This window comes from Poecilia reticulata, chromosome 12, assembly GCF_904066995.2.
Source record: "Poecilia reticulata chromosome 12, P_reticulata-male-v2, whole genome shotgun sequence".
NCBI classification, from domain to species: Eukaryota; Metazoa; Chordata; class Actinopteri; order Cyprinodontiformes; family Poeciliidae; genus Poecilia; species Poecilia reticulata.
The window spans coordinates 10,074,386-10,101,094 of NC_088841.1; the positions used below are offsets into that span (position 1 = coordinate 10,074,386).

At 39.2% G+C, this 26,709-nt stretch overlaps 1 protein-coding gene across 1 annotated transcript in view; it reads right to left on the reverse strand.

Moving 5' to 3' along the window:
• col27a1a (collagen, type XXVII, alpha 1a) overlaps positions 1 to 26,709 on the reverse strand; it is an 82,497-nt gene that overhangs the window by 17,121 nt on the left and 38,667 nt on the right. The window contains exons 9-28 of the mRNA XM_017307958.2: positions 24,203 to 24,256; positions 23,736 to 23,780; positions 22,531 to 22,584; positions 20,427 to 20,471; positions 15,022 to 15,075; positions 13,011 to 13,055; positions 10,847 to 10,900; positions 10,434 to 10,478; positions 9,498 to 9,551; positions 9,049 to 9,102; positions 7,933 to 7,986; positions 7,789 to 7,842; positions 7,492 to 7,545; positions 7,314 to 7,358; positions 5,609 to 5,662; positions 5,457 to 5,501; positions 5,277 to 5,330; positions 5,138 to 5,191; positions 2,529 to 2,582; positions 1,866 to 1,919 (exon numbers count right to left, since the gene is read on the reverse strand). Of these exons, the coding sequence (XP_017163447.2) occupies positions 1,866 to 1,919; positions 2,529 to 2,582; positions 5,138 to 5,191; positions 5,277 to 5,330; positions 5,457 to 5,501; positions 5,609 to 5,662; positions 7,314 to 7,358; positions 7,492 to 7,545; positions 7,789 to 7,842; positions 7,933 to 7,986; positions 9,049 to 9,102; positions 9,498 to 9,551; positions 10,434 to 10,478; positions 10,847 to 10,900; positions 13,011 to 13,055; positions 15,022 to 15,075; positions 20,427 to 20,471; positions 22,531 to 22,584; positions 23,736 to 23,780; positions 24,203 to 24,256 (1,026 nt within the window). The remainder of the gene's footprint in view (positions 1 to 1,865; positions 1,920 to 2,528; positions 2,583 to 5,137; positions 5,192 to 5,276; positions 5,331 to 5,456; positions 5,502 to 5,608; positions 5,663 to 7,313; positions 7,359 to 7,491; positions 7,546 to 7,788; positions 7,843 to 7,932; positions 7,987 to 9,048; positions 9,103 to 9,497; positions 9,552 to 10,433; positions 10,479 to 10,846; positions 10,901 to 13,010; positions 13,056 to 15,021; positions 15,076 to 20,426; positions 20,472 to 22,530; positions 22,585 to 23,735; positions 23,781 to 24,202; positions 24,257 to 26,709) is intronic.

Genomic DNA, 26,709 nt, shown 5'->3' on the forward strand with positions numbered 1-26,709 from the left:
ATAAAGTCAGCAACAATGCCAAATTATGGGACTCTCGGAAAGTCCCATAATTTGGGACTTTCCGAGAGTCCCATTCAGCTAAAGGGAGCTGAATACAACAGTACCCTACATGTTTGAGGTATTTCTTGGTAAATTGTTGGAAAACCATTAATAATTTTTAGCTCATTTCACATTATGCAACAGTTTGTGTAAGTCTCTTTCACACAGAAACTTAACACAGCATTTTGAAGCCTGTGATTGTAACATGACAATATGAAGGAGCCGAGTTCGGTGAGTGAAAACAAAGACAGCACTGGATCCAACTTTTTTTTTTATGTTCTGAAGCCATCCTGCAGACACTTTCACATTAATCAGCATTCCAAGTTTTGAATCTGAGTAAAGGCAGATGTTTTTCTGTCACTATTATTTTCTATATTGAGCTTTACACATAAAAGACGTAATGGTGTATATACAGCTGATGTTTTTTTAACTGTACCCAGTCTCACCTTGCATCTTCTTATAAGTCGTTTCAGCTTTATTTTTAAGCTTCTGTTGAGTGTTATTTTTGAAAAGAACAAGATTCTTTTTGCTTAACTTGTTTCTTGCTGTGAGGAAATAATGTTTTGTGTAGGTAAATGAATCATTTAGTTTTCTAATCTTGGACAAAGCAAGGGAACCTGCTGACATTAGCACTAACCAAAAACACACACTGGAGTGAGAGTGTGCCCAGGCCAACCACAGTAAGGCCAGTGTTACATAAAGGCTTCTGACAAAAAAAACAAAAACTTCATGGTTATTTTCTCCTCCTCACATGGTTAACAGGAATAAAAGTTGTCTAAACTTAGAACTAAGATTCTTAGATTACATAAGCGTACAATTAAGATATTTCGGCTGACTTGCTCTTCTCTGCCTTGAAAACAGAGAACAAACATGACTATATTAAAGCCACTGTCTCCAGTATTTTAAAGTATTATTGGTGCATAAGCTTTGAAAGCAAGGTATTCTTTTTATTTTTTAAGAAAAGAATATAATCACGCTTGGCTTCAGTCGTGTATTCATTTCAAATTGTCTATCTGTCTTTAACAGAGGTAAAAAAAAATGCCAGAACGAAACTGACCATCAACCTGGACACACCACACCCATAGTTAGACATGGTGGTGGTGGCAGCATCATCATCATCATTATCATGTGTGGACGATTATCTTTGGTGCTGACGTAGAAGATGGTCAGAATTGTTATAAAAAAATGGATGGAGCTACAATCAAAGTAGCCCTCCAGGAAAACTTCTTAGAGGGTTGAAAACTCTTTAAATCAAACTTAAATATGATTGAGGATCTGTGACAAGAAAGACGACATGCTCACACTCCAATGCTACTGAGCTTAGGGTGTTTTGCAAATAGAGGGCATTTAAAAAAAAATAAAAATCAATTTAAATGTGCTGTTTTATGCAAACCAAAAGGCTTGCGGATGTGGCTGCTTGTAAAAGTAGTTCAACAAAGTACTGACTCAGGGGAGCTGAGTCAAATATATAAAATGTATGGCATGCCACATTTTTTTTTTTTTTGATTTTTATTTGTTAAAAATGTAAATGCATGCATCGTTTTGCAGTGACTTAACAATGATGTACTACTATTTATTAATCCATCACATACATGCCTGTAAAACTCCTTTAAGTTTGCTGATGTAAAGTGAAACTACGTCTGTGAGGAAGCTTGATGTCACCTCACTGGGTTCCTGATGTCTTCTAGTAGTGCAGAAATAGCTGTATATTCTTCTCATAAACAAACAACAGAATATTTACACACTTGCTTGAGCCAAACTGACTGGTGCTGGGATGCCTTCACAGCAGATCAGCGATTAAAGCTTGTGTCAACCCGCTAACTTACCCGCAAGCCTTTGGGCCCTCTGGTGCCGGCTGGCCCACTTGCTCCGGCAGGGCCCTAATGAACAAAAGAAAAAAAAAAAGGGAATAAAGGGGAAAGGAGATGGGGTAGGAAAAAGAGAAAAAAGGATGGAAAGATAAAAACAAAGGTTTACACTGACAGACCAGAGGGCCCCCATGGCTATTGACCCCAGGGAGGGAGCAGCCTGACCTCGGGAACACAGTATAGGGTTTGTTGTTAGATCTGTCACTCACACCAATTAAAGAGCCCGCTCCGGAATCCTGTCCTGCTGCCCCCAAAGCTCCATGTTTATGTTTGTTTTGGTGGCTCAGTGGCCCCCACTTTGAACAGGGGCAGGGCCTGCACTAAGCCAAGCGGGGGCCGAGGTAGAGACACACCTCAGGGACGAGGGGGGCCGGCAGCAGCTTGTAATTGGTTATAGGTGTTGGGTTTATGACTGACAGGCGGATAATGCGCATTCAGCGGGAGGTTGTCAAAGTTCATAATGCTCAGGAAACCTCTGCAGCCTACTGGGAATACTAGCCCTGCAGAATGAGATCGCCTGCAGTTGCTAAACTTACAGTTCTAGCAAAAAGAGCATTCAGTGATTTTTTTTAGTGCAAAATAATAAAAAGGAGGATGGAAAAAATAAAGGTGATGACTTACTGGTCTTCCTGGTGGTCCAGGAGGTCCAGTCTCACCTGGCGTCCCTGGGTGACCCTGTCGTGTTTGCAAAAATACACAAAAGACATAAAATCCAATTTTATATTACAAAAGAAAATGCTACACAAGAGCTTTCACGGTTCATTAACAACACATATTGCTAATTCTGCAGCTCTTGCAGTGACTGGAAAGAAGTTTCTCCAGACTTAATTCTCCAATTTGGAATTAATTACCGACGTGTCCATGTTAATTTAGTGTAAATCAACTAGAATCCGCAGAGTTTTCTTAGAAGGAATATATCGACTTTCCCGTTGTAGTAAGAAGAGTAAGACTCTGTGCTTGAAAACAGATTTAATGCGCAAATAGGGAAAATCAGAGAGGCCAGAGAAAAATCAGTTTGAGGAGCTGATTTTATATGAGAAAACATGCCACTTCTGGCTCCTTTTCTCTCTCTCTTTTCTTTTTTCTTTATTTTATTGGTCTCGATTTACTGGCCAGCCCATTTGTAGAAGTTGAACGGAATAATGGGGAATGTTTTGGTCAGACTCCACAGAACATCTGAGAACAATAAAATCCATTCAGTCTGCCGGCCTCACAGCGTAGTAGGCATTTCTGACGTCACGAGCACAGAGAAATAAAACATCGACGCTTACAGTAAGAGCTTTCTGTTAGCAGCTTCTCTCATTTTTAGCGATGCCTTCTTTTTTTCCAAAGGGTCTGTTTCTGCTTTGGAGATGAGGAAGAGAGCCAACAGAGAGCTTCCTTTAAAGTGAAAATGTGTACGAGTGGTCATGTCCTCGGGGGAAATCCAGCTGGCTCCGAGCCAACAGCAGTGATAACTAAATCTTCCTCCTCTCCAAACAGTCATATACACTGAGTGGTCCATAAAAGAAAAAAAAGTAAAATATTAAAGTAGGAATTTTTATGTATTTGAAAGTGGATCATATAGGTTTTTTTTTTTTTTTTGACCAACTTGGAGCTTTGTCAAAGAAAACATCTCAACTATGCCTCACATGTGTCTAGACTGAATAAACTGTTGTAGCTGTTGAAACAAAAGGGAAGTGTGTGCAGTAAAAAACCCTAAAAATAATTCAACTCACAAAGGTGATATTAATTTATGTGCTTTTTTTTGGCTGCATGTGGTGGAAAACTAACATGGCGCATCGCCCCGAACAAGCTGGACTTGGTGATGGCAGCACCAGGCTGCAGGGTTGCCTATTTAATTCCCAGCAGCAGTTAATAAGAGTTGATGGGAAAATGGATTGAGCAAATGCACAGAGCAATTCTGGAAAGTAATTTGTCAGAAGTTGCACAAGACATGACACGGTTAGAGGTTCACCTTCAGACACTATGGAATGATTTAAAAGACATTTGTGTATTCACATCAGACTTGAATTGAATTGAGAATTTGTGAAAATATTTGAACATAACTCTTCCCACCCTGATGTATTCTACACAAAAGAATTCCCAAAAATATTGGTTTCTGGATGTACAAGGTTAAGGGACCAATACTCAAAGAGTCCTGCTGCTGAATTTGCAGCAAAATGTTGTTTTTTTGCAAAATAGTGGGGCTGAACACAAATGAATGCAAACACAATTATGCACCACTTTCTGTTTGTCTATCACACACAGTCTCCCCCAGATTAATAATAATACAAAAAGTTTGTGGTTGTAATAAGAACCTTTTTAAAAATGCTTAAGGAGTGTGGATCTTTTTGCAAGATAATGTATGGAAAAATCCAAGGATTTCCAAACGTTTCTCATACAGTCACAGAATTCATAAATAATCTTGAGGAAACGAAGTGTTTGTAGCTCCAACAGCCATCATAAAAGATCATGTCCTGCAGAACTAGGGACTAATGCCAATACTCCTGCAGGACTATTCATTTTTTTTTCATTCTTTTATTTTTCTGGAAGATCCTTTTGGCATGTAGGATGATTTAAAACTTTCCGTAGTAATAAGATCCCAATAGCAAAATAAATCATTGTATAGGCTCTATTGGAATAACCACCCCTTTGTTTGAGCCAGTATTACACCATTTACAACTAAACGTCTTTGGCCATATGGTGAACACGAGATGTTACAGTAAGGACCCAAATAACTCAAACAGTGGTGTGCCTTTGCTTTCCTTGTTGACCTAACTCATTGTCAGCATATACCTTTAAGAAAGTAAGGAAACTTTGTCGCGCTTGGATTATCATAAACTAGCTTAGACCTTCCTTCCAAGTGGGGAAAAAAAAAATTATTTAGTTTTTTAAACAAGTATTGTGGCAAAACAAAGCCAATAATATATAAAGCTCACTTTAATGGACAGATAATTAAAACAAAGTTTGTGACTGCTGGCCATGTGAGTTTGAAGAATTATGGGGGTCAGTTATGATAGCTGCCCAGAGGTGGCAGTGCAGGGAGTTACACTTCAGAATCAGAAGGCCAAGATGAAGAGCTGTGTCCTTTCACAACCCTTGTGATGCAAAGGGTATCATGAAACATTGTGATCTTTACTGATGAACCACCTTACATCTGCACTCATGTTTAATTTTATGATTGAACATTCTCAGCTATTTAGTGGTATTTGTGAGTTAAATTGATATATTTTTTTTGTTTTTCTTACCGTTGATCCTTTTACTCCGGGTGGTCCAGGAAGGCCCATTTCTCCTCGATCTCCCTAAAATGCACAAGTATAAAATGTAGTTTCAAGTGTAGAAATAAAATAATCCATTTGTTTTCATTTCCTTTTATTTTGGTCTTACCTTCTCTCCTGCCAGCCCTGCCTCTCCCACAGGTCCGATGAAACCCACCAATCCCTGAAATGTAAAAAACTCAGCATTGGATGGATGAATGGAAAGAGTTTCCTGGATAAGTGGCTGGGCTGTGTGGGGGGGAAAGGACCATCATTCAACACAGGAAGAAGCAATGTCAGGAATTCTTACTCGTTCTCCCATGGACCCAACTTTTCCTGGGACACCGGCTTCTCCCTGCAGATGCAAATCCACTGTCATTCATTGAGTTATTATGAAATGTGCGCCACTTCTGTAGTTTTGGAAAATGGAAAAGAATGGTAAATGAGTTTGAGTTTATTCACCTTCACTCCCTCCGGGCCAACCTTCCCAGGAAATCCTTTTCTTCCCATTCTACCCTGAAAAAAACAAAAAAGAGCCGTAGAATAACTAACAGTGAGGAACAGACATTCACTGGGAAGTGAACGCATCGTTAACATTCATCACAAACTCTCTGTGAATGGAAAGGGTCTGTTTACGGGATGGGCAGTTTAAAGAGAGATCAGTGGAAAATCTCCAGGGTGCACGCTGATGACATAGGCAGGTAATGCTGACGGGACATTTAGACAGGCTGCAAAAGTGTTCAGTGGCTGAAAACTGTTTCTTTTTTTCTGAACCAGCAATACCTCTAGGTCAGAAATGTCTCAGCCAAACTCCATGAGACTGAGTGACTCAATATTTCCAAAGTTTCAGCTCACATAGGTTGGCAGCCGTTTTTAAATAGTTAAATCTTACACTTTATTTCACTCAAACAGCCAATAAAAGTCAATTTAGGTTGCAATATGAGGATGAATAGTTGCTCTCCTGGACTTGTGACTTCCTGTTACTTGATTTATATTCATGTCTGCAATTTTATGACCGAACTGATATAAAAAAATAATAATAATGAAGAAAAAAAAGGTGCAGTGCCAAGAGGGAATGCAAGGAACATCATATTAAAAAAATGCACAGTCGCTGGAAAAAAGGAAGGTAAGGATGAAGGCTCATTCCTGTTAGAGCAGTAAATGTACAGGTCTACTCGCGGCACCTGGCCAGAGATAAATCACAGCTCCTGCAGGAGCCAAACACTACTTCCCCTCGGACAGAAGACAAGAAACCGAGTCAGATTATGAGACAAGCAGGTGGACGGAAGGTGAGCAAGTGAGGAGGGAGTCAGACTGATATAAAGTGCAGAGAAAGAAAGGAAGATTCACAGGTTACATCTGGGATAATAATTAAGTCAGAAAACTAAATTGAAAACATATATAACAGAGTAAGTTTCTTCATCAGTTAATAAAATGTCTGAAAGAAAAATAAAATAAAACCTATATTTTCTATTTCCACTTTCCAGTGTTTTTATATTAGCTATAAATCTGAGTCATCTCTGAACATGGTGATGAACGCTATCACCCCCTGGCGGCCAAAGTGAAGGACTACACATGTTACAATAGAGACTTGCAGCAGTCTCAATAAAACAGCAAACACGCAGTTTCTTTTATTTGTCCTGAGAGATTGGGGGGAAAAAAAACAACAAAAAAAACTTTTTTTTATCACGTTACTGCTGTCTGATTAAAAAAGAGGCACAATAAACTTTTGCATGCACAATTAAATATGAGTACTAACACTGAACTGCATTTAATAAAGACAACTGAGGCATGACATTTTTACTGACCAATTTATTGATTTCCCAGCAATGTTGCTATAAAGCTACAAACTTTCTTTTTAAAATGACTAAATGCAGGCGTTGATGAACAAACACACGAGGATGAAGATCTCGTTAATAAAACTATAGAAGGAGTTATGTCTGTAATATAGGATAAAACGATTTTATATAATCACTATGGATCAAATTATTTAATGTAGGTATTTGCAGCTAATAAAAAAAAAAAGAAAACCAGTTTGTTAATCTCATGTGTTAATTTGAAAGGAATAGCCAGATTTGAGGAGATTAAAGAGTTAGCACTTATCGTTTCTATCTTAACTTTGTACAATCCCCTCCCAAAAAATATACAGATTCATTTATCATCTCACCTCAAGTCCTGATGGTCCCGGTGGGCCGATCGGACCCTCGTCTCCCTGGAAACAGAGAACACAGATCTCAGCATAGCTTATGTTTTTGGGATATCAAATGTTGCTAGCTGAAGACGAGGCTGGTGCCATGAAATGTTAATGTCTTCCCTTGATGTTGGTTAACGTCGGTCAGAATTACCTCTAGGCCAGGAATCCCTCGGGGCCCCGGTAAACCTCGGTCTCCTATTTTTCCCTTGATTGAGAAAAAAAAACAACGCAGTTGTAGTCAATGCTGGGGTGTAAATTAGGGTTTTAACACACAAGTTTACAGCCAATGTACAGTAATTATTAAAAAGTTGATTTCTACTGAGTTTAACATTAGTGGAAATCCCTACTGTGCCTCAACAAGGATGGAGAGCAAACTGCCATGTTCTGATTTGTGCTTTAAGTCATGCTTGTTGAAAGCTGAGCATGTCAAGTGGACGGTTTAACTCACCTTTAGTCCTTCGACGCCGTTCTCTCCGGGTGGTCCCATGTCACCAGGGAAACCCTGTTACCAGCGATAAGAGAACGGCCATCTTTTTTGTTTCAGAATAACGATAAACATCCCCAACAGAGCAATCAAGGTGCAAACACAAACCTCGGGGCCTGGTGGTCCAGGTGCTCCATCGGGACCTTTCTCTCCTAGTTTCCCCTGTTAAAACAGTAGCAGAATGAATGTAATGAAATATTTGTGTGCCAGCATTGTGCTCATGTGCAAATGTGAAGTGCTAAAACTTTATTTTATGCTTTTTCTTTTATCCATATGCATACTGCATGACAGAGATACCAGGTGTGCTCAGTTGTCTGCCAGATGACCAGGTTTATATTTGAAATGAATTCCCAAGGCCTTAAAAAGAGCAACAGGTCCACAGCATCACTGATGCTCTACCATACTTAACAGTAAGCATGAGGAAAGGGGGCTCCAGGTGAGTTTTTACACCAAACTCAGCTGAAGCCCCATTTGATCTAACACACTTCTAGATAAAATCTCAATATAGTTTATGTCAGTTTGTAATGACTGGAGAGAAAACATGTTTTTTTCCTGACAAGCCTCCCAAATACACAAAAATATTCTCACTCCTGGCAGAAATAGACTTCAAATTATTTAACTAGGAAGTTTGTTTTTTGAGACAGACATGGAGGACAATTTACTTCAAATATCAGATTTTAGTCATACCTGATTAAAAATGGCAGGTAAATGACCAGCCTTTTTCATGTTCCCACTGGCATAGTGATAGTTTATCCATCAAGCTAATCTTTAGCTCCCTCCACAGATTTTCTGAGACTCGAGTCTGACTGGGGCTTTTAAAATGCTCAGGAAACTCATGAATAACAAATTTAAAGTTCCTATGCATTATCATCAACTTAAAAGAAGTGAAGTAAAAATTTAGAAGTACTACAGTTACATTTAATTTTAAGGAATTGTTGGATCAGGTCAGATTAAAATGAAAGGCATGATTTTTTTTACAAAACATTATCAGGTGTGTCCAATAAAAAAAATTTAAAAAAAACCCTGACTATTTTTTATGTTTAATAGTAAACATGCAGCATTTAAAAAGAAAAAAGTACAAAAAATGAAATCACATTAAGAGATTAAGTCATGTTATCTGATCTGACTTTAAGTCTTTATTCTAGCCCTCAAGATAAAAAGTGTTATGCAAACATTTTAACATATTAAAGTAATCTTTGTGAGTGCAGTCCGATCAGATCTAACCTGCGGTCCTGGTTTCCCTCGAACGCCCGGTAAACCTGGAGCTCCTTGGATACCCTGACCGGGGTCAAACAATACACATTAAACAAATAGCATCCAATAAAACTCCTAAACAAAACACTTGATTCCTCTTTAAGGAAACAGACATTAGACATGCATGGTTCTCCTCCCTATGCTGTATCTCTTGAGGCCAATTCAGTCTCTGTTGGACTAGGTTTTACTTACACACACAGAAAGACAAATGTGAAAGACTGACATAAGAGTTTCCATAAGGTGGACAGCAGACATCTGGCTAAGTCATTTTGTGGAGGCAGCAGCGCAACAACGGTTGTGTAACAAGGGATATGCATGATTGAAGGCGAGTGTGCACAGAGAGGCATAATGAGGTCTAGTCAGTGGGGGGGCTTCGTGAGAGGATTTAAACTATAAAATGTGCTGCAGAAGTTGCCTACCTTATCTCCTTTGAACCCAATCTCCCCCTGCTGTCCAGGAATCCCAACGTCCCCCTGATATGCAGAGAGCGATGGAGACGCACAGAGGACGACGGATGGATTGTGGACAACCAATCCATGCAGGATTTTGGACAAAAAGAAAAAAGAGAGAAAAGTAGAAAAAAAACATTAGGGAAGGGGGCGTAACACTGTACCTTATAAATACTCTACTTTTTTTCAACATAAAAAACAAATTAGTGCCCCATAAATTGCAACTGTCAATGCACAATGAATGCAGTTCAATGGATAAGCCAAGGTTTTCATGTGGTGTCAATCTGTCTGATAACAGTCGCTTCGCTCCACTCCGCCATATGTTTCAGAGAGTCAGTCAGATTTCGCCAAATTGAGAACTGCGGCAATTTGTTCACTTTAGCTCCACTCTGAACGGAGACGACCAAAAGGAAACGTTACTATTACAGGTGGAAAAGATGTTTTGAAATCGGTTTGGGTTTCCTCATCTTCTGATTAAACTGCAGATGCTTTCCTGAATCTCAGTCAGACGAACTTGGAACACTAGCAAATCCTTTATGAGGTTCAACTGAACTCATTTACACTCAACATTTGTAAAATTATAAGAAATCTAATCTCAAAAAAACTACAAATTGGATATTAAAAAAGACTTTTTTCTGATGTAAACATATTAGATGAGTCACTTCATGACATTTTCCATCTCTAATGTGACGCATATCCTTTTATCTTTCAACTGAAAAACAAACAAATCTGTAGACGGGGGGAAAACACAAAACAACTGTGACAAATAATAAAAAGTCTGTTTTAGTAGTAAATTTCCAATCAAAGTGTGCTTGATATCTAAAGGCTGGGTACATTTGCATCCAAAGAGCACATAATAATCACATGCTACATATAACAGGCCAATAACAGGAATATTGAGATCACCTTATCACCTTTCAGTCCTGGTTCTCCAGAATTTCCGGGTACCCCCTGGAGAAAAGACACACACGCAAATTAGAGTTACAACATTCAGTTTGCTTAGAGAACAACAGACCAGGAGTGGGTAGTCCGGGTCCTGGAGGTTTTAGATCTGTCCTTGCTTGAACACACTTGAATCATGGACTGGTCGTTAGCGTACGCTTGCAGAATTGGTGTCAGGTTGAGGAAACAAGCCAGCTATTTTATTCAGGTGTGTTGGAGCAGGGCCACACATGATACATGCATGACATCTGCTTTCGAGGACCAGCAATGACAGTCCTTGCGACTCCAACCATTCTTTTGTTTTATAGCATATTAACAAGCAACCATTGACAAGCAACGCAAGAATGGACTTTTCGTCTGTGCGTTTCAGATGTTACCTTGAGTCCAGCAGGTCCGGGAGGGCCCATTTCTCCCACCGGTCCCATATCGCCCTAAAGCCAGGAAAAAGAGGGGAAAAGACAATAACCGTTTAGTGATAACACATGCACAAAGCAGAGATATGTTCAAAAAACATTCCGTTAGCACTTACACAATGTGAACAGTATCTAATTTTGTTTATCAACTGCAAGAACAAAAATCATTGCTTCCAGATCGTCCATACACATTATCACGCTGCAGAGAAGAATGAATGATAATATGTGAATGTTCACAGGCCAAGATTATGATTCATCTCCAGCCTGAAATAAAGGAGTTTTGGCTGCGTGTGTCCAATGTTTGCCTCTTTGAATGGGGCTTTAGCTCCATATGTGACAAAGTAGATTATTTAAGAATATGGCACAGAAGAAGTCCCCTAAAACAAATCAGATCCTTTGGCATTGAGACCTTAGATGGAGAAAAGCTTCTTCCTGGTTATTTGGGAACATCTAATGCAGAGGAATGACGTTATGATGCAGTGCTTTGAAAATGCATTTTTTTTATTTGAGCTTTTTCACATTTTGTCACAAAACAACCACTAGCTTAAATGCGTTTAATTGTTTCACTGATTTTAAGTCACGGAACAACACAAAGTAGCATGTAGTGTAATATATTGTGAAGCAGAATAAAAGGACACATGGCTTCCAATTGTTTTTTTTCTTTTTTACAAATAAAAATATAAAAAGTGCAGCATTTGTGATCAGTTTATATTTTGCAGATGCATTAACTCAGTCCAGTTACAACTGCAAGTCATTTGACTTTGACTAGACCAAGAACATTCTTTGATTTGATCCCTTACACTGTAGGGGAACTCTTGCCTGCTTCTCTGATTACAGCAATTATTGCCCAGTTTGCCAGTTTAGGAGGACAGCCTTGTCCTGATAGGTTTGGAAAATGCCACACTCCATTTTTGGATGAGTTAAACAATGCCCCACTTCATGTCCAGCGCACTGGGCATCTGGCATTTCTTGTTCTTCACAATATTATTTAGTTCATAATGTTCTCTGACAAACCTCTGAGGTCTTAAATAAAATTTCACAAAAGTGAACCTTCTCCATTTATTGGACCGTAGATTTATGTCACTGGATGAGCAAAAGCAACCAACGCATAGCATCTTTTTCATATTTTAGTTCTGAAAGCATTTGGAAACCTTGCATCATGTTCCACTTCGCACTACTTTTTATTGATCTATCAATAAGCCATTGAAGTTTGTGCCTAAAAAATGAAAAAATGTGGAAATTAAGATGTAGAAACATTTTTTTTTCAAAGAGCTGTGAATTGTAAGCTACAAAGCTCCTAGGTTTAAATTTAGGCCAGAACAACCTGTACAGCCAAGAAGTAAAAAAAAACAGAAAGAAAAAGTTACTTTAAGGACATGGCCCAGAAATTACATTTCTGACACTCGTAATGAGAGACAAGGAGAGAAAACTTCTGTCTTTTGTGTTTGGAGTTGCGTAAACAAGAACAGCTGTCTAGACATTTTCGGCTTTCCTCAGTGGCCAGCAGTCATTTAAAGCTTTCAGCAACGACTCCCCAGAGGAGGGTGTTTGTATACTTAAATCATTTAAGTGTGGCTCATTGCTGCTGGTACGGCATGCAATGGAATCAGATGGGTGTAGAGGACATGAATGTGGAGTGGGAGCTATAATCAACTAGTCCCCCGATTACAGGCCTTCTACAACCGCTAGTGGCCTAGAATAGACCAGGAGGAGCGGCAGTGACAGCTGAGGATGGGACACAACAAGAGAAACCAGTGAGACATTATAATCAGGTCCAATTATGTGGCTGTCGGGCCGGAGAGGCATTCAGGGTAAGGTGATGGGTGGGCGGCGGGCAGCTACTGGACGAAAATAGTTAATTTGAGCAGGACTCCTAAAAAGAAGATGATGCGCTTTGAGAATTTTGTTCGATTCAACAAACTTTTGTGAACTGTCAACCGTGTACTCGTCGTTTATAATCGATACAGAAATACGGAACCCTGGTTCTGCATTTCTGTATCGATTGTAAACGACTGTATTCTGTATTTCTAATATGTTCACGGCAACCTTCAGATTGTGGGCGGTTTATCACAAAAGTAGCTGGCGGAGTAAAATGATGACGGGATGAAATTGGGGGTGAACTACTCACAATTAGTCCAGGGACTCCGTTCGGACCCGGGGCTCCTAGGCCACCCTAATCAGAGAGGAAGGATGGAAGGAGCAGGAGAGGCACAAGTGTTATTGGCATTTAAAAAAAACAACAATAAAAAAAAACACGAGTGGCTTAGTATTCACTGTAGCTTATGAGAGGCCGCTGTGTGCATGTATTGGTGTGTATGTATGCGGCATGTGAGCCCCATCATCTCATTCTGGCGTTATAAAATATTTAGGTTTGTTACAGCTCAAAAGTTAAGAAGGATACTTTAAGGAGCACAAAATATGTATCTCAATGTTAATGGTAGCTTAATGCTTTCATTAAATCATCAAATATGAACAAAACAAATTTTCTTTTAGTCAAAACGTCAACATCTACCAGATAACAAGTTCAGTAATCAGTCCTATCAATCACAGACTCTTCCTTCTTCAGTGAAGAGTTAATTTCCAATGAAAACCAAAAAATAAAATTTTAAAAAAATTGTGCAGAAATATTTAACAATATTTTGACCTCCTACTGATTTTCTTTACAGTGGAATGTCACAATTTTTGTAGTTTTGGTAGATTTTAAGCAAGACAAATAAATATGTTAACATGCCTGAGTCACAATTTTGCGTTTTGTGGTTCCCAGCTTAACTCTGTGCACCTGCTGCATATCTGTGCTGTTCATTGATAAACATTGCATTTTAAATGCTGTTTTTAGAAAAAATTATATAGATTTGTGTGTACACATTATGTACATACAAGATGTGTTTATTTTGGCTGTGTGCTGTGTGAAGTTTTGGATTTCATGTGTAGCATCTGTTTTTACTAGTTGCAAAATAAATTTCCATTTTTTGTCGACTGAATTTTCAATTTTTCCCACTGCAGCTAAAATAACATAAACCGCTGATTATCAGAGCTATAGCTTTCTAATGTATTTATTAATGTTATTATTTAAAAAGCAATCAAAAATCTAGAATTTGATCTTAAAATATATTTTAGAATTAAATTATTGGCTTTTAAATTCTTGGAATGCAGAATATTTTACATTTTGATGTCGTTCTGCTTCAGGTTTACCAGAATTGCTTCCAAGTGGCTGAATGTGTTATTTCATAACCACAGGGGAAAGCGTAGGAGCCTTTATTCGGCCAGGTGTCTGACAGTGGGCAACAATAAACGGTGGAGGGGCAGACCTGTCTTACTCTCTAAGCTCCTTGTATTAAATGGCCTTTGCAACAAAGGGATGAAATGATAAAAAATTTTTTTTTGAAAGCATACAATTACATATGCCCAAGTATAACTTTGTGATAGTAACTGGCCCTTTTCTAGTTGGATGACAATACTTATTCTCAGAAAAATACAGTGTAAGAATCTAATTAGACGAGGTATTAGAGTAAATCCCTGATCTGGAAGCACAAACCATTGGGGGGGGGGGTGAAGCTGGTGTTTTTCTCTAAACATAAATGCACCTTATGTTCATTATTCAATTATAGGTGGGTCAAACTGCAAGTTGCTGGCAGGCTTGTATTTTTCCATTCAGGCATAAGAAGTGGCACATTTGTAAAAATAATTACAGTGAATATACAAAAAAATACTATTTGCATGTGATCTGGAATGGCTGCATTGCTGAATTACATGCAATTACTCATACACACATCTTATTACATCATTTGGTGTTTTCGGGATATGAGGTTGTAAAAAGGTCTACATGTGTGGTGGTGGACGTCTCACAGTAGTGAACGGAAACTGCTCACCACCTAACAGTGTGGGCTTTTTGAAACAGAAAGCCAACTTAAATTATTTTCAACAGACCCAAAGCATGGGATGATACTGAAAACACTAGTAAATCTTGTCCAGGTTAACTTCAAACAAGACAGAGAAGACAAATGGACAGAAAGCCACATCATATAGCTAGCAGAGTCTGTGTGCGCGGCTCGGAGCTAAGCTCTCACTCTCAGCTCGTGTGTGTAAAAATGTGGACCGGAAATGGTTTTACATGTGTAGTGGGTTAATGTGGAACATACTGGCTCTCCATCTGGTCCAGGTGGCCCTCTCTCCCCAAAGTCCCCTGGAAACCCCTAAGAACAAAGAGAACAACTTCAATTCTATGGAACCATTAGGTATGTAAGTAAAGAATTTGCTACCACTTGGTGGCGACAAAAACAAGCAATTTGGGTTGCTTAGATTGATAGCCTGACGCTTTAAAAAAAAAAAAAAAGACTTGGACGTGAATTGCGCATCCAGGATTTTACAGATTGTTGTCAGCTTTTACAATAGTGCTTGATATAAAGTTAGGTTAGTTTTATTTTTGCTTAGTATTCGTAACTCAGTATTTTGTAAAACATATCAAGAAGTTAAAGGACTAGGTATTAGCTAAGTATGAAGGCATGGACAAATCTTTAGGCATGCCTGCTAAAGATGTGTACAAAAAAAAAGAAAAATAAGATAAATTCTATTGGTACATTTATTCAGTGACGAAAAAAATATCTGCATATTCATATGTATCTTGCTACGACTCACAGAAAGCAAGACAGTAGAGGAAAAAAAAAAATCAGCACTGCAACAAAGAGTGGCGTCTCTGGGTCACCAAGTCTCCATAGCAACCATTAGACGATATCTCTATGCCAACCGTTTGTTCGGAAGGGATTGCATCCCTTTCATTTTCTGTCCTAACACGCAAAAACGTAAACATGTGGAGTTTGCTAAGTGCAACTGGGATTTTCATTGGAACCGTGTGCTTTGGTCAGAAGAGACTGGCTGTACAGTACAAGTAACCTTTGACCTTTGTTTTACACAATGGCTTGCTGCAAGTGAACGCAAAGCAAATAATTTCAATCTCCATCGTCAAGGCAGAACATTTCCAAATACTGCTTTAATAATAACAAAATCTTACAATTCAAATTTAGAGCAAACATTTACCTATTCAATCTTTTTGCTGAACAAATAAAGCTCTGCTGTTGCAAAAGTAATTGTAATGTTACCAGGTCAATTGCTTAAAATGAGCCCGTTATGGTCCTATTAAAAGCATTAAATCTATTAACTTTAGGGTGTAGGTAGCTTGCTGTTGGTAACTTTAAACTTTAGATGGGAAGAAAATGAGCCAAGCAATTATTCTGTCCATTTACCAGTAATAGGGAGGCTAATCTAAGCTTTACAAAACATTGGTGCTGGAGCAGAGAGCAACCACATCTGTAAAAAGCCCTACCGCTAAGAGCTTTTGTACCGAGACGATTCAGCGCTCATAATGACTACTTTTCACTACACTGGCCTCGATGCATTGTTTTAACATGATAATTACTGTGACCTCCAGATAATGTCAGTTATTTCTGTCGGAGCGGAGATCGCTCAGATAAGCTGCATGTATGTTTTATTTTAATCGTTGAGTCATCTTAGAAATACAATCTCCCGACTAAATGTAGCTCTTTGTGTTTGCCATTTCAATTCGGAGCAAAATGAGTCAAGGAGAGGTTTTTTAAAAAAATTTAATTTAATTGAGGAGGGAAAAAAAAGGATCATTGAGACTCTTCATGAACCAACAAAAAAACATGGAAAATATAGGGTGAGTGATTGGGCAGCTTAAAGAAGAAATGCAAGTGTCATGGAAATCAATTAAGTGTTGGTGATTTTTGTGTGACAAAGCAGACATCTGCTTTTTTTTTTTGCCCGTGTGCGATCCATATTCGACTTTTTTCTGATAATCAAAACAGCCCGTATCCGATCTTTTCACCCAGGAAAAAAAAGTCTGATTTGAGCCACTTCCATTAAATCAGATAGTTTGTTTCTGATTGTTTTCAAAGCGCCTGCAGTCAGACTCGTCATGCCACATTTTATCTGACTTTTAAGTCATTAATACGAGACACGCGGCCTGCATCCAGATGTGAATAAAACTATGCTGTTTTATTCACATATAAAACTATAACTATGAAATTATGAAAGCAGTGCAACACGTTCCAGTCCCACCACTCCTGACTCTGAATACACATCCAAACAGACTTCTCTGCAGAAGTTGCAGTAAATGCTACAAAAAAAGTCTGCTGCTATTAGTTGTGCTTCATTTTTATAAGCTCTGTTCGTCTCGTTATGATCTTGTGACAATACTGTCAGCTCCCATTGTTCAATAGACTTTAAAACATATATGGCTGGACCCACTGTTACTTCTGGAAACATTACGCTGTTGTGTGACATCTAAGTTCTTCTTCTGCACATGTGAGTCGTAAATCATTTGTACAGATGTTTGATTGTGGTCGCATTTAATTAATAAGTAATAATTGGATTTTGGCCACAAAAAAAAATCAAGAGCTGTTGTGTGAACAGAGCCTTAGTGACTCAAAAGCTGAGGAGCTTAGGTTCTCTTACTGCGGACATAAAAAGAGCTATTGCCATGTTGCAAAAATAATTCAAAACAAATTGTATAGATCTCAGAATAGCTCAGTATTAAGTTCTGCAAAACATTTGAAAACTGTTACTATCATACTCAAATTTGCTTAAATTCCTCTTGATTTGAAATAGCTAGTTATAGAAAGCTAAGGATGATCCATTAAATAGCTTAAACTTGAATGTTTACCGACATCTGAAGTATTTCACATGATCTGTTCTCACTCTCACTTTCTACCTCCATTCACCATGTAAACAGTTCCCGGCTTCCTTAGAAGTAACATGACAATAGTTTGAAAAGCCGTGAGGTTCACTAAAACCACTGAGGTCTTTTTAGGGATTAGTTATTTTCATTGACCCCAGAGGTCAATTTTGTCCTTGACTCTAATCTGCTCATTAATTACAGCCTCCATCAGAGACTTGAGGCCCCGTTTGCACGGAGCCCCGTTTGTTAGAAACCCTAGCATGTTTGTTGCAATCCAGCTGCATGTTTACATGTCTCCAAGTTGATCGGATTCTCAGACGGCAAGACGTTTTGAAACCAGGTCGGGGTAATAGTTTTCGGGAAGTACTCTGGATTTGTCTGCAATTCAAATTCAAGAGTTATTTACGGCAGGTCAGATATGAACTGCTTAAAACATCTAAAGATAATCTTGCTTTAAAAATCCTGGAATAATTACTTTAAGGAAACCTTCTCCCTCATGTAACATACCCCCCATCCCTTTTTATTCAGTAACAACTTCAAACAGATTCATTTACGATAAAAAAAAAAATGGCACTGTTTGACAACAGGGAAAGAGAGCTGCCAAAAAAAACAAATAAAGATATATTATTTTAAAAAAGAAGCATCAAATTGAGAAGGAGAACTGCTGGCAATGTACTTCGGAAAGTTGTTGCACGCTCTCTACCGTTTTTGATGTATCTGGGTCTGTGGGAAATGACAGAACGTGTGTCTGCGTGCGCGCGCTTCCTTGAGAGAGAACAAGCGCTGCGGTTATGGTCATTAAAATGTCTGGCTCAGGTTTGAGCAGTTCTCCTGTTTTTCCTCCTGGAAGACGAGAGCGATCTCCTAAGGATCATCTGGCCAAACGCCCTCATGCTCCGGTTTTTCCTGCACGAGCGATTAGGTGCGGATTGCAAAACTACTGAAATTACATAACTCCTTCTGACACCTTCTTCTCACTTCCTCCGTAAACACAAACTAACCTATAGCCATCGTGTTGAGCACAGCGATGCCTCAAAATACACAGCTACTGCCGTCATACATCATCTGCAATGTGCTGCAGGAGGGGAGCAATAAAAATGTGACGGCAACTCTTCTATGCAAATGTTTTTAGCTTTATATGATCTGTGAAACAACCAGAAAAAATGTTTTTTATGGCAGAAACGTGTCAGTCTGCCTTATAGAAAAGGCAGACTGACTTTTCTATAAGTCAGTCTGCCTTATAGACTGACTTATAAGTCAGTCTATAAGGTTGTATAAGGTGTATAAGGCTGTATAAGGTGTATAAGGCTGTATAAGGTGTGTAAGGCTGTATAAGGCTAAAGTGTTGGAGAAAAGGCATCTCCAACACTTTAGTAAAACGCAAGTAAAGCCACAAAAATTTTATAATGCATCCATACCGTCATCCTAAAGAGTAATGTTTTCATAGTTTAATTGTCGCTTCTAAAAGCTTCACATTAGGAACCTTCTGCCCGTCTCGTTAGAGTGTTCAGAAGTTTTGGCAACACAAATATCATATTTACTGAAAAGTCAATAAGCAACAGCTGCAAAATGATCTCAGCGGTGTGTTGTGGGGTTACACAGTTCAATGCATTCTTTCAGACTGACTTTAAACACTATTTAACAAAAAAATAAACCCTAGCAACCAGCAAACTCCTCACTGTGCATAGTGGCAAGATAAACATAATCCACTTCCAGCAATAGCTGCTTTAAAATTTTTAAATGTTGCATGCAGAGCATGTTTTTTTTGTCTTTCCTATTTTATTTGAAGAGAAAGTACAAAAAATAAGCCTCTGCGAAAGGGTATTTAACACATTGAAAAGTATTACCTGTGAAAGAAATACAGTTATAATTACTACATTAGTTACATTAGTGAAGCTTCCAAACATTTGTGAAAATGTATTATTTCTTTCTAGGGGAATTTATTTCAAGGCAGATTGTGGAAGGTGTGAGTCATTTTTACAATACAAAGCAATAGTTTTTATTCTCGCATTACCCAAGACTCCTTATCTCTAGAGGAAATGTACAGTGAATTTGCCCTAGTATCAGTGAGCACCAAGTGGAGAGAAGGGCCATTCTTTTGTGATGAAAGATAACTTCATTGACATATTTGTGGCCTTTGTGCTCAGCACTCTTCTCTCACATTGTGAATACATCTTCTTTTATGTCTAAGCAGCCTTAAACAATGTGTGCTTTCACAAGTCTTTAAAATTGGCTAAATACACCACACAAAAGTTGCTAGATTTGTCAAAAGTTGCTTTGTTGAAAATGTCACTAAAGTGGGTCTGAAAATGTACTAAACATAAAAACAAATTGGCAACAGTGGCACGCACTTCGAATTTGGACTTCAGTGGATTTTCTGTTGATTTTCTTTTCTTTTTGGAACTTAAAAATTCTAACTTTTGCCAAATTTCTAGTGCCAATGTATAAGAACAGCATTTCTTATCTCAATACAAATGGCAACAAAGTAAAAAAACAAAACAAAAACCTCTTGTGTTACTGTCAACGTGTCGTTCAGTGCGGCAGTACTTAGAAAACCTTTCTTGAGACAGTACTGGTTATGAAAAGTTGATAACCTCTGCATTAGTGTAACACGTCTTTGTCAGCATGATTTCCACATGAGTGTGATAGTTGAGTATGACTTTATGCAAACTGCAAACTTTGGTTCAAGTGACGGATCATGATTTATGGTTTACATGTCTGAGGTGTGGAAGTGGTTTTAATAAACACGTCCAGTAAAAAAATAAATATATACACATAAATACTTATCATAACACACATGATCACATTTAAGAATTATTATCTGTAAAGTATGTTGAGACAAAACTTTACCGGCCTACCCATCTTGCCCCTCTTCCCTGGTTCACCCAGAATTCCCTGAAAATCCAAACATCGGGAGGGCAGAAAGAGAGAAAAAAAGAGTTCAAGAAGGACAGAAAAGAAAGAAAAAGAAGATGAAGTCAGTGAAAAATATGCAAAAAACATATCACAACTAAAAACGCTCATGGACGGCACTGATATGAACTCAAAACACACCATTAAAAAGCTGCAGCATTCAGTGTCTCCCACTTCATCCGTCGCCAGATGTGAGGAGCAGCTGACTGCAGCCCATTAAGCATGCTTCCTTATGCAGGGTTTTCTACACTTATATTGAGAACAACCACAAGTTTCTCTGGGGTAGACAGACACTGTAGGGTTTATGACCCATTTTGTTGTCTGGTGATGAAGGGGTCCTGATTACAGTCTCCCCTGCTGTGACGCAACCCCCCCCCCAACCCAGCCAGATCATGCTATAACTAGGCTAATCGCTTTGTGTTTTCGAGGCTGTACACAAGCAGTGGGCGTGGAGTTCAGGCAGTTCAAAGGTTTCAAGCGGGGGTTTTATCATATGAGTCATCAGCACTCCCACACACCAACATCCTAGACAGCTGGAGATTACATCTCCTGTTATAACAACTTCAAAACAGCTGAATGGAATTGGCAGAAGAGCCATCGTTTTTTTTTTTTTTTATCTCAATGGGAAATTGCAGTGCCTTACAAAAGTGTTCATGCATCTCAAACTTTTGTTGTATTACAACCACAAATTTTGATGTCTTTCATTGGAATTAGATGTAAAAAATAAAATAAAATCAACACGAGTTAGATAACAATTGTGAAATGTTAGAAATGTGATGAATGGGTCAAAACTTTTTGCAAAATTATGATCTAAAAAGTCTTCACTCTGACACCCGCGTGTAAAATCCTGTGCAACCAACTGCATTCAGAAGTCAAAAATAAAGACCACCTGTTGATCTTCATATAAATACAGCTGTGCTGTGGAGTCCTCAGAGGAGCGCGAGGGAACATTAGTGAAGGAATGGCGCCACAAAGTCCAAGGAATACACAAGGCAGTTCAATAATAAAGACATGGAGAAGTTTAAAGCAACGGTAAGTTAAAAAGCTAAAAAATGGCAGGTAAAAACAAAAAAAATCTCTCTTACAGTACTACATGGTGGTGTCAGCATCATGCTATGGGGATATTTGGGTGCTGAACAGATTGGACTGTTCTGGAGGAAAACTGGTTAGAGACTCGAAACACTTTAGGTTTCTTCACGGCATCTCAACCAGAGACGCCATTCAGAGGTTTAGACCAAGGGATGTTTCTGTGCTAAAATGTCCTGGCCAAAGTCCAAACCTAAATTAGAATTGAGATCGAGCCTAAAAACATCCAACATGACCTGGCATGAGGCCATAGGCATTGTGTCCGACTCAACCAGTTAACTTTAAATACAGTCCTGAGCATGAAGTAAACCCGACATATTTTAGCTAAGCTTCTACGGCTTTTGTGTTTAAACCACATTTTGAGTAAACAGTGTAACTTCTCCTGTTTTTAGCTTTTGTTTAACGCTATACTGCTCTATTTTGTTGTTTGTTGAAACAACAGGACGAGTCAAGCACAAATCAGTTTGAAGTTTGACTCATAACTATGCTGCTTCTTACAGTTTGAGGAATTTCTGCATCCTACTTGCTTTCTTTATTCCCTCAACAAGTTAAACTTTCTACTTCTCTATTTAGACAATATAAGTAGATTAACACATCGTGCTTTCATGTTTGCCGTTTTATGTGCTGTATGTATCGCAGGCTTATTAAGCACGCCACAGAAGCCCGAGTCCAACCCGAACCTGACTATAAAGCAAATAATTCTGGCTCAACACCAGCCCAAAATCCAGGCCGGGTTCGGGTCGGGCTCAGGCCATCTGTAATTGCAGTAGAATCTTATTTTACAAAGTGCTGTAAAAAAAAAAGCATCCATCATTCAAAATCCCAGTAAAATACATTAAAGTTTGTGGTTGTAACAATAGAAAATGTGAAAAAGTTAAAGAATGCGGATTAAGGTCCACTTGGTCAGCGTCTGCCTGACAGCACTTGAGACTGTGTACATTTGAGAAGAACTCACTCTTTCGCCATCGGGGCCAGGCAGGCCAAAAAGGCCTGGGATTCCAATGAAACCCTGCAGGAGAAAAGAGAAGAAAGCAAGGGCACAGTTGTGAGTGCTTCAACCCAGTACGAGCAGCTAGGAGAAGAGCAGCTCCCTTCGGCTCTGAGGCTGGGTTTCAGGGCCCGACATTCCAGCATGGGGTGGGCTTCCATGAAGAACCAAGCCATGAGGCAAGTGTATATGCCCATGGACTGCATGGTGCTGGCTTCCACGATGTAGTCCAAGGGCACATACCCTCACGCCAGGGATCTCTGAAGATAACCGTGGGCGACACACTGGGCTGTCAGTGCAGTGGAGACAACACACACACGCACGCACGCACGCACACACACACACGCACACACAAAGGAAAACAAGCACAAACGTCACAGTTGAACTGTAGGGGAACAGTCGAGATGCGTGTTATTGATGAGCATGAACCTGAGCAGGTTTACATTTGCACAATGTGGAATATGCACCAAAACAGGGAGGGGAAATGTGAAAAGGTGGCTCAGCGAGTGTTGAGGGGGTGGGGGGGACTAGAATGCCTCCTTAAGACAGCAGGGCCTCATACGGAGCTTAAACAGGAAATTCCAGCCTTCGGGGGCAGGGAAGACTTTGGACAAGCCAAGGAGAGCTGATAAAGGACCTTTATAGGAACACAACCCAGAAATCAGTTTGTGTCCCCGACTGTGTTTCTTTCTGTTTGTATGCAGAAGCTTATTGACTAACAGACTTTCAAAAAGGCTACTGTATGAACCAACACTGTGTTTACGCCTCGTGTGAGGGCGCTACCTTTCTAGCCCACTATTAATAGCAGCACACACTGCACTGGTGACCGAGATTATGTTTATGTGTGCAGAGGTGTATGCTGCAGCACTAAGTACACGCATTCTTTTCATGCATGCATGCATGTGGATGTTGTTTCACTGAGCTACACAAGCATGCTTTCATGCAGCACCGCATTTACAGCATAAAAGACTCGTAGTGTGAGGCGCTAAATAAAAAATAAAAAAACGTTCTGTGGCTAAACAAAGATTTACGTGCCCCCCTTCTACAAACACTGTGGAGAGAGAAGCGCCAATGAGCTGCCTTGCTGATCATTGCATTTACTAATTATGCCAAAGCACCACATTTTATAATTTTATCAGATAAAATCAAACTTTAACGGCACGTCCCCTTACCCGAACGCCTTTCAGCCCTTTTGGTCCAATAGGTCCCGGTAAACCCTAATAAGTAAGAAGAATGAACAGAAATTTAACACCTTAATATTTTTCTGCTCCGTACATGAAGAGAACAAGCCTCTGTCTAAACCTCACTCTAGCTCTGGGATGCACAATAATTGTTGATACAATATAAAAACATGACAACATTTCCTTATTAGGCAAAAGACACATTCAAAATAATATGTGGGGAATCAATTCTATCTCATGTCTGATAAATGCTCCAGCTGAGCATCCCGGAAAAGGAGAGTGTAGCTATTAACGTTGAACATTTTCTGACTTAATGTAGGTATAACCTGTTTAGTGTTTTCCAAGACTTTTTTTTATTCCAGGTCACCTGACCAGCAAAAGCTAATTCCATCCTGGCTCTCTGCCTTTCTTTGGCCCTGACCACAACTGTACCAGTCACAGCAGAGGATTTACTGCACCTGCCTGCCAGGATAACCTTTGGCACCTGGGCTTCCGATTGGACCCTGCTCTCCCTGGTGGGTGGAAAGAGAAAGAAGTGGAAGGGACAGAAAGAGAAGTGGGAGAGATGAACAAAATGAACACAACTCCGACTTGATTTGTAAATCCTAATCAAGATATGGTTCAAGTTAAAAGTCACATAAGCAGGTACTTGAAGAGCCCCAAAGGACTCAAACTGCTTTTTGCAAATCAGTCATAAATGTTACAGGTAAAATAGTTTGGTCAGACTGAGGACATCTTTCGAGAGGAATAAATCTTTTTTAAACAGGTGATTTTACCAGAAATGTACCAATGACTTGACTTGTTTGATGCACTGGATGATTTTACATCTGACTGACCTTAATCTGTGGTCAGCAGATCGGAAGCTAAATATCCTGTTTTTTCCAGTCAGTGATTGGATTTTACACAACAAATGACGATATTCCAGTTTGAAAGTTGTTGCTGCGTGTAAAAAGCTCAAAGTTATCCGTTTACAGTAAGTATTTTCAGCATACAGTGAAATGATTTAGATTTTCTAGAATAAGAGTGAAACCCCGTTTATCTGTGAAGCTAATAGTTACTGCTTTATTGCACATCTGGTGTCATGTCATATCTGCTACTTAAATAAACGACAAATCATTCTTTACAGTGAAAAATCCTCTTAATGCTTCTTTATAGTAACCATGTATGAAATAAATGAGTCACCAGTAAATCTTAGCTTTTTCCATTCAGATATTTCATGTTTCAATATGGTTCTTTTTTTACATTTTGACTCCCCACTAATGTCTTATAAAGAAGTGAATAATATCTGCTGCAACTGCTTTTAGTTTGGGTTTATTTATTAAACAATTTTGTACTGTAAATTTGTAAATGCAGATGTACTACAATGCATAAGCGTCTTAACATGATGTAATGCATTTAAAGCTAGCTTCAAATAATATTAGTGTCCATAAATCAGTTTCATAACTAACTAAAACCAATCTCCAGAGTAAATATGTCTCTTTCCAGGGAACTACATGCTAAACAAAATATAACCTGTGTGGATTAAAGTTTGATTTGACTAAATTTCTGATCTTACTAGACCATCAGAAATTTAGTGCAAAAACAAAACAATTCAGTGGGTTGCAGTTCACTACCAATGTGTGTGCTACATTACAGTGATATATAGAAAACATTATCTGAATGATGGTAGTAGATGGAGCTCCAGTTCAGATTTTTTTGGCACCATGGACTGGCTCTGACATTCATATTGGATCACAACTTTAGACAAGGTTTATAGGAATGAAATTCTTCTGTTTATTTCCGTAAGAGTTCTAAGCATTATAAACCATAAAATACATTGTTTCACTAATCAGGATAATTCCTAGACTTCCCTACCAGCGATTACATAAGACTAGGATGGTAGATAATTAGCTTTGCAGAGTCTCATAATGCATCGCAATGACTTATGGATGTGCTTAAAAACACATTACAGTCATTGCCTTTGATGAAAGCTGTTCTTTTCTCCTCTCTTTCCCAAATGTTTTCTGTCCAGGACTCTGCAGATGCTGATTAGGAGGTTATGCATGTTTATGTAACTTCTGGAAAGCATAACAAACACACACTCAAAGCAGGTTGTGTCCGAATGTCACAGAGATCCAGTATCCGTGTATAACTTCCTTTGACGCAGCCCACGCTTGCCACTTGCCGTTCCCTCTCCTGGATAAATATAGTGCATAAGGCTGCTAGTTAGAAGGAGACAAGGCTTTGGCCAGGGGTGGATTCAGATCTTTAACTGGCCAGCAAAGAGGGAGGGCGGGTGTGTGTGTGTGTGTGTGTGTGTGTGAGAGAGGAGCGAGGGGTGTTGAGGGCTCAGCCAGACATACATTACAGTAACAAAGTCAGCAGAACTGCATGAGCACCAGCTGGCTTGTGGAGCCCACAATGCCAAACAGTTGTGCCTGTTAGTCAGACGCCGGTGGTGCTATGGTGATTCAAACTGCAAACTCACACCATTACCATCATCCACATCATCATAACCAGCAGCAGTAGCAGATCTGTGGGAAACTGGGGGGCGTTTGAGGGTGGACACATGCAGGAGATATTGTTAAGAGAGACGAAGTGCTCGCTCTTTGTAAAGAGCGCAGCGGGAACTCCCTGAGATGATGATGTCATGGAGACTTACTTAATTAAATCCAAGTTTCTCTGCACAAATAAGGAATCTGAGTGTTTCTGCACTCTCAATGCACTTATGCAAGAAAGAAAAGGAAAAAAAGAGGAACAAATAAGCTTGGCAGGAATGTTGCACGGTAAATTATCTGTAGTTACAAATGTGATTGTTTGGATGCTGGCAGCAACAGGAAGACAGAAACAAAGACAATGGGGAGACTTTCTACAGGGCTGCAGTTTAACAGCCATGAATATGTCACTGCTGGCCTAGTTGGCTTGTTCTTGTTTCTCCACTCTATTTTCTCTCTCTCTCTCTTTCTGGCATCACTTTCTAATATCC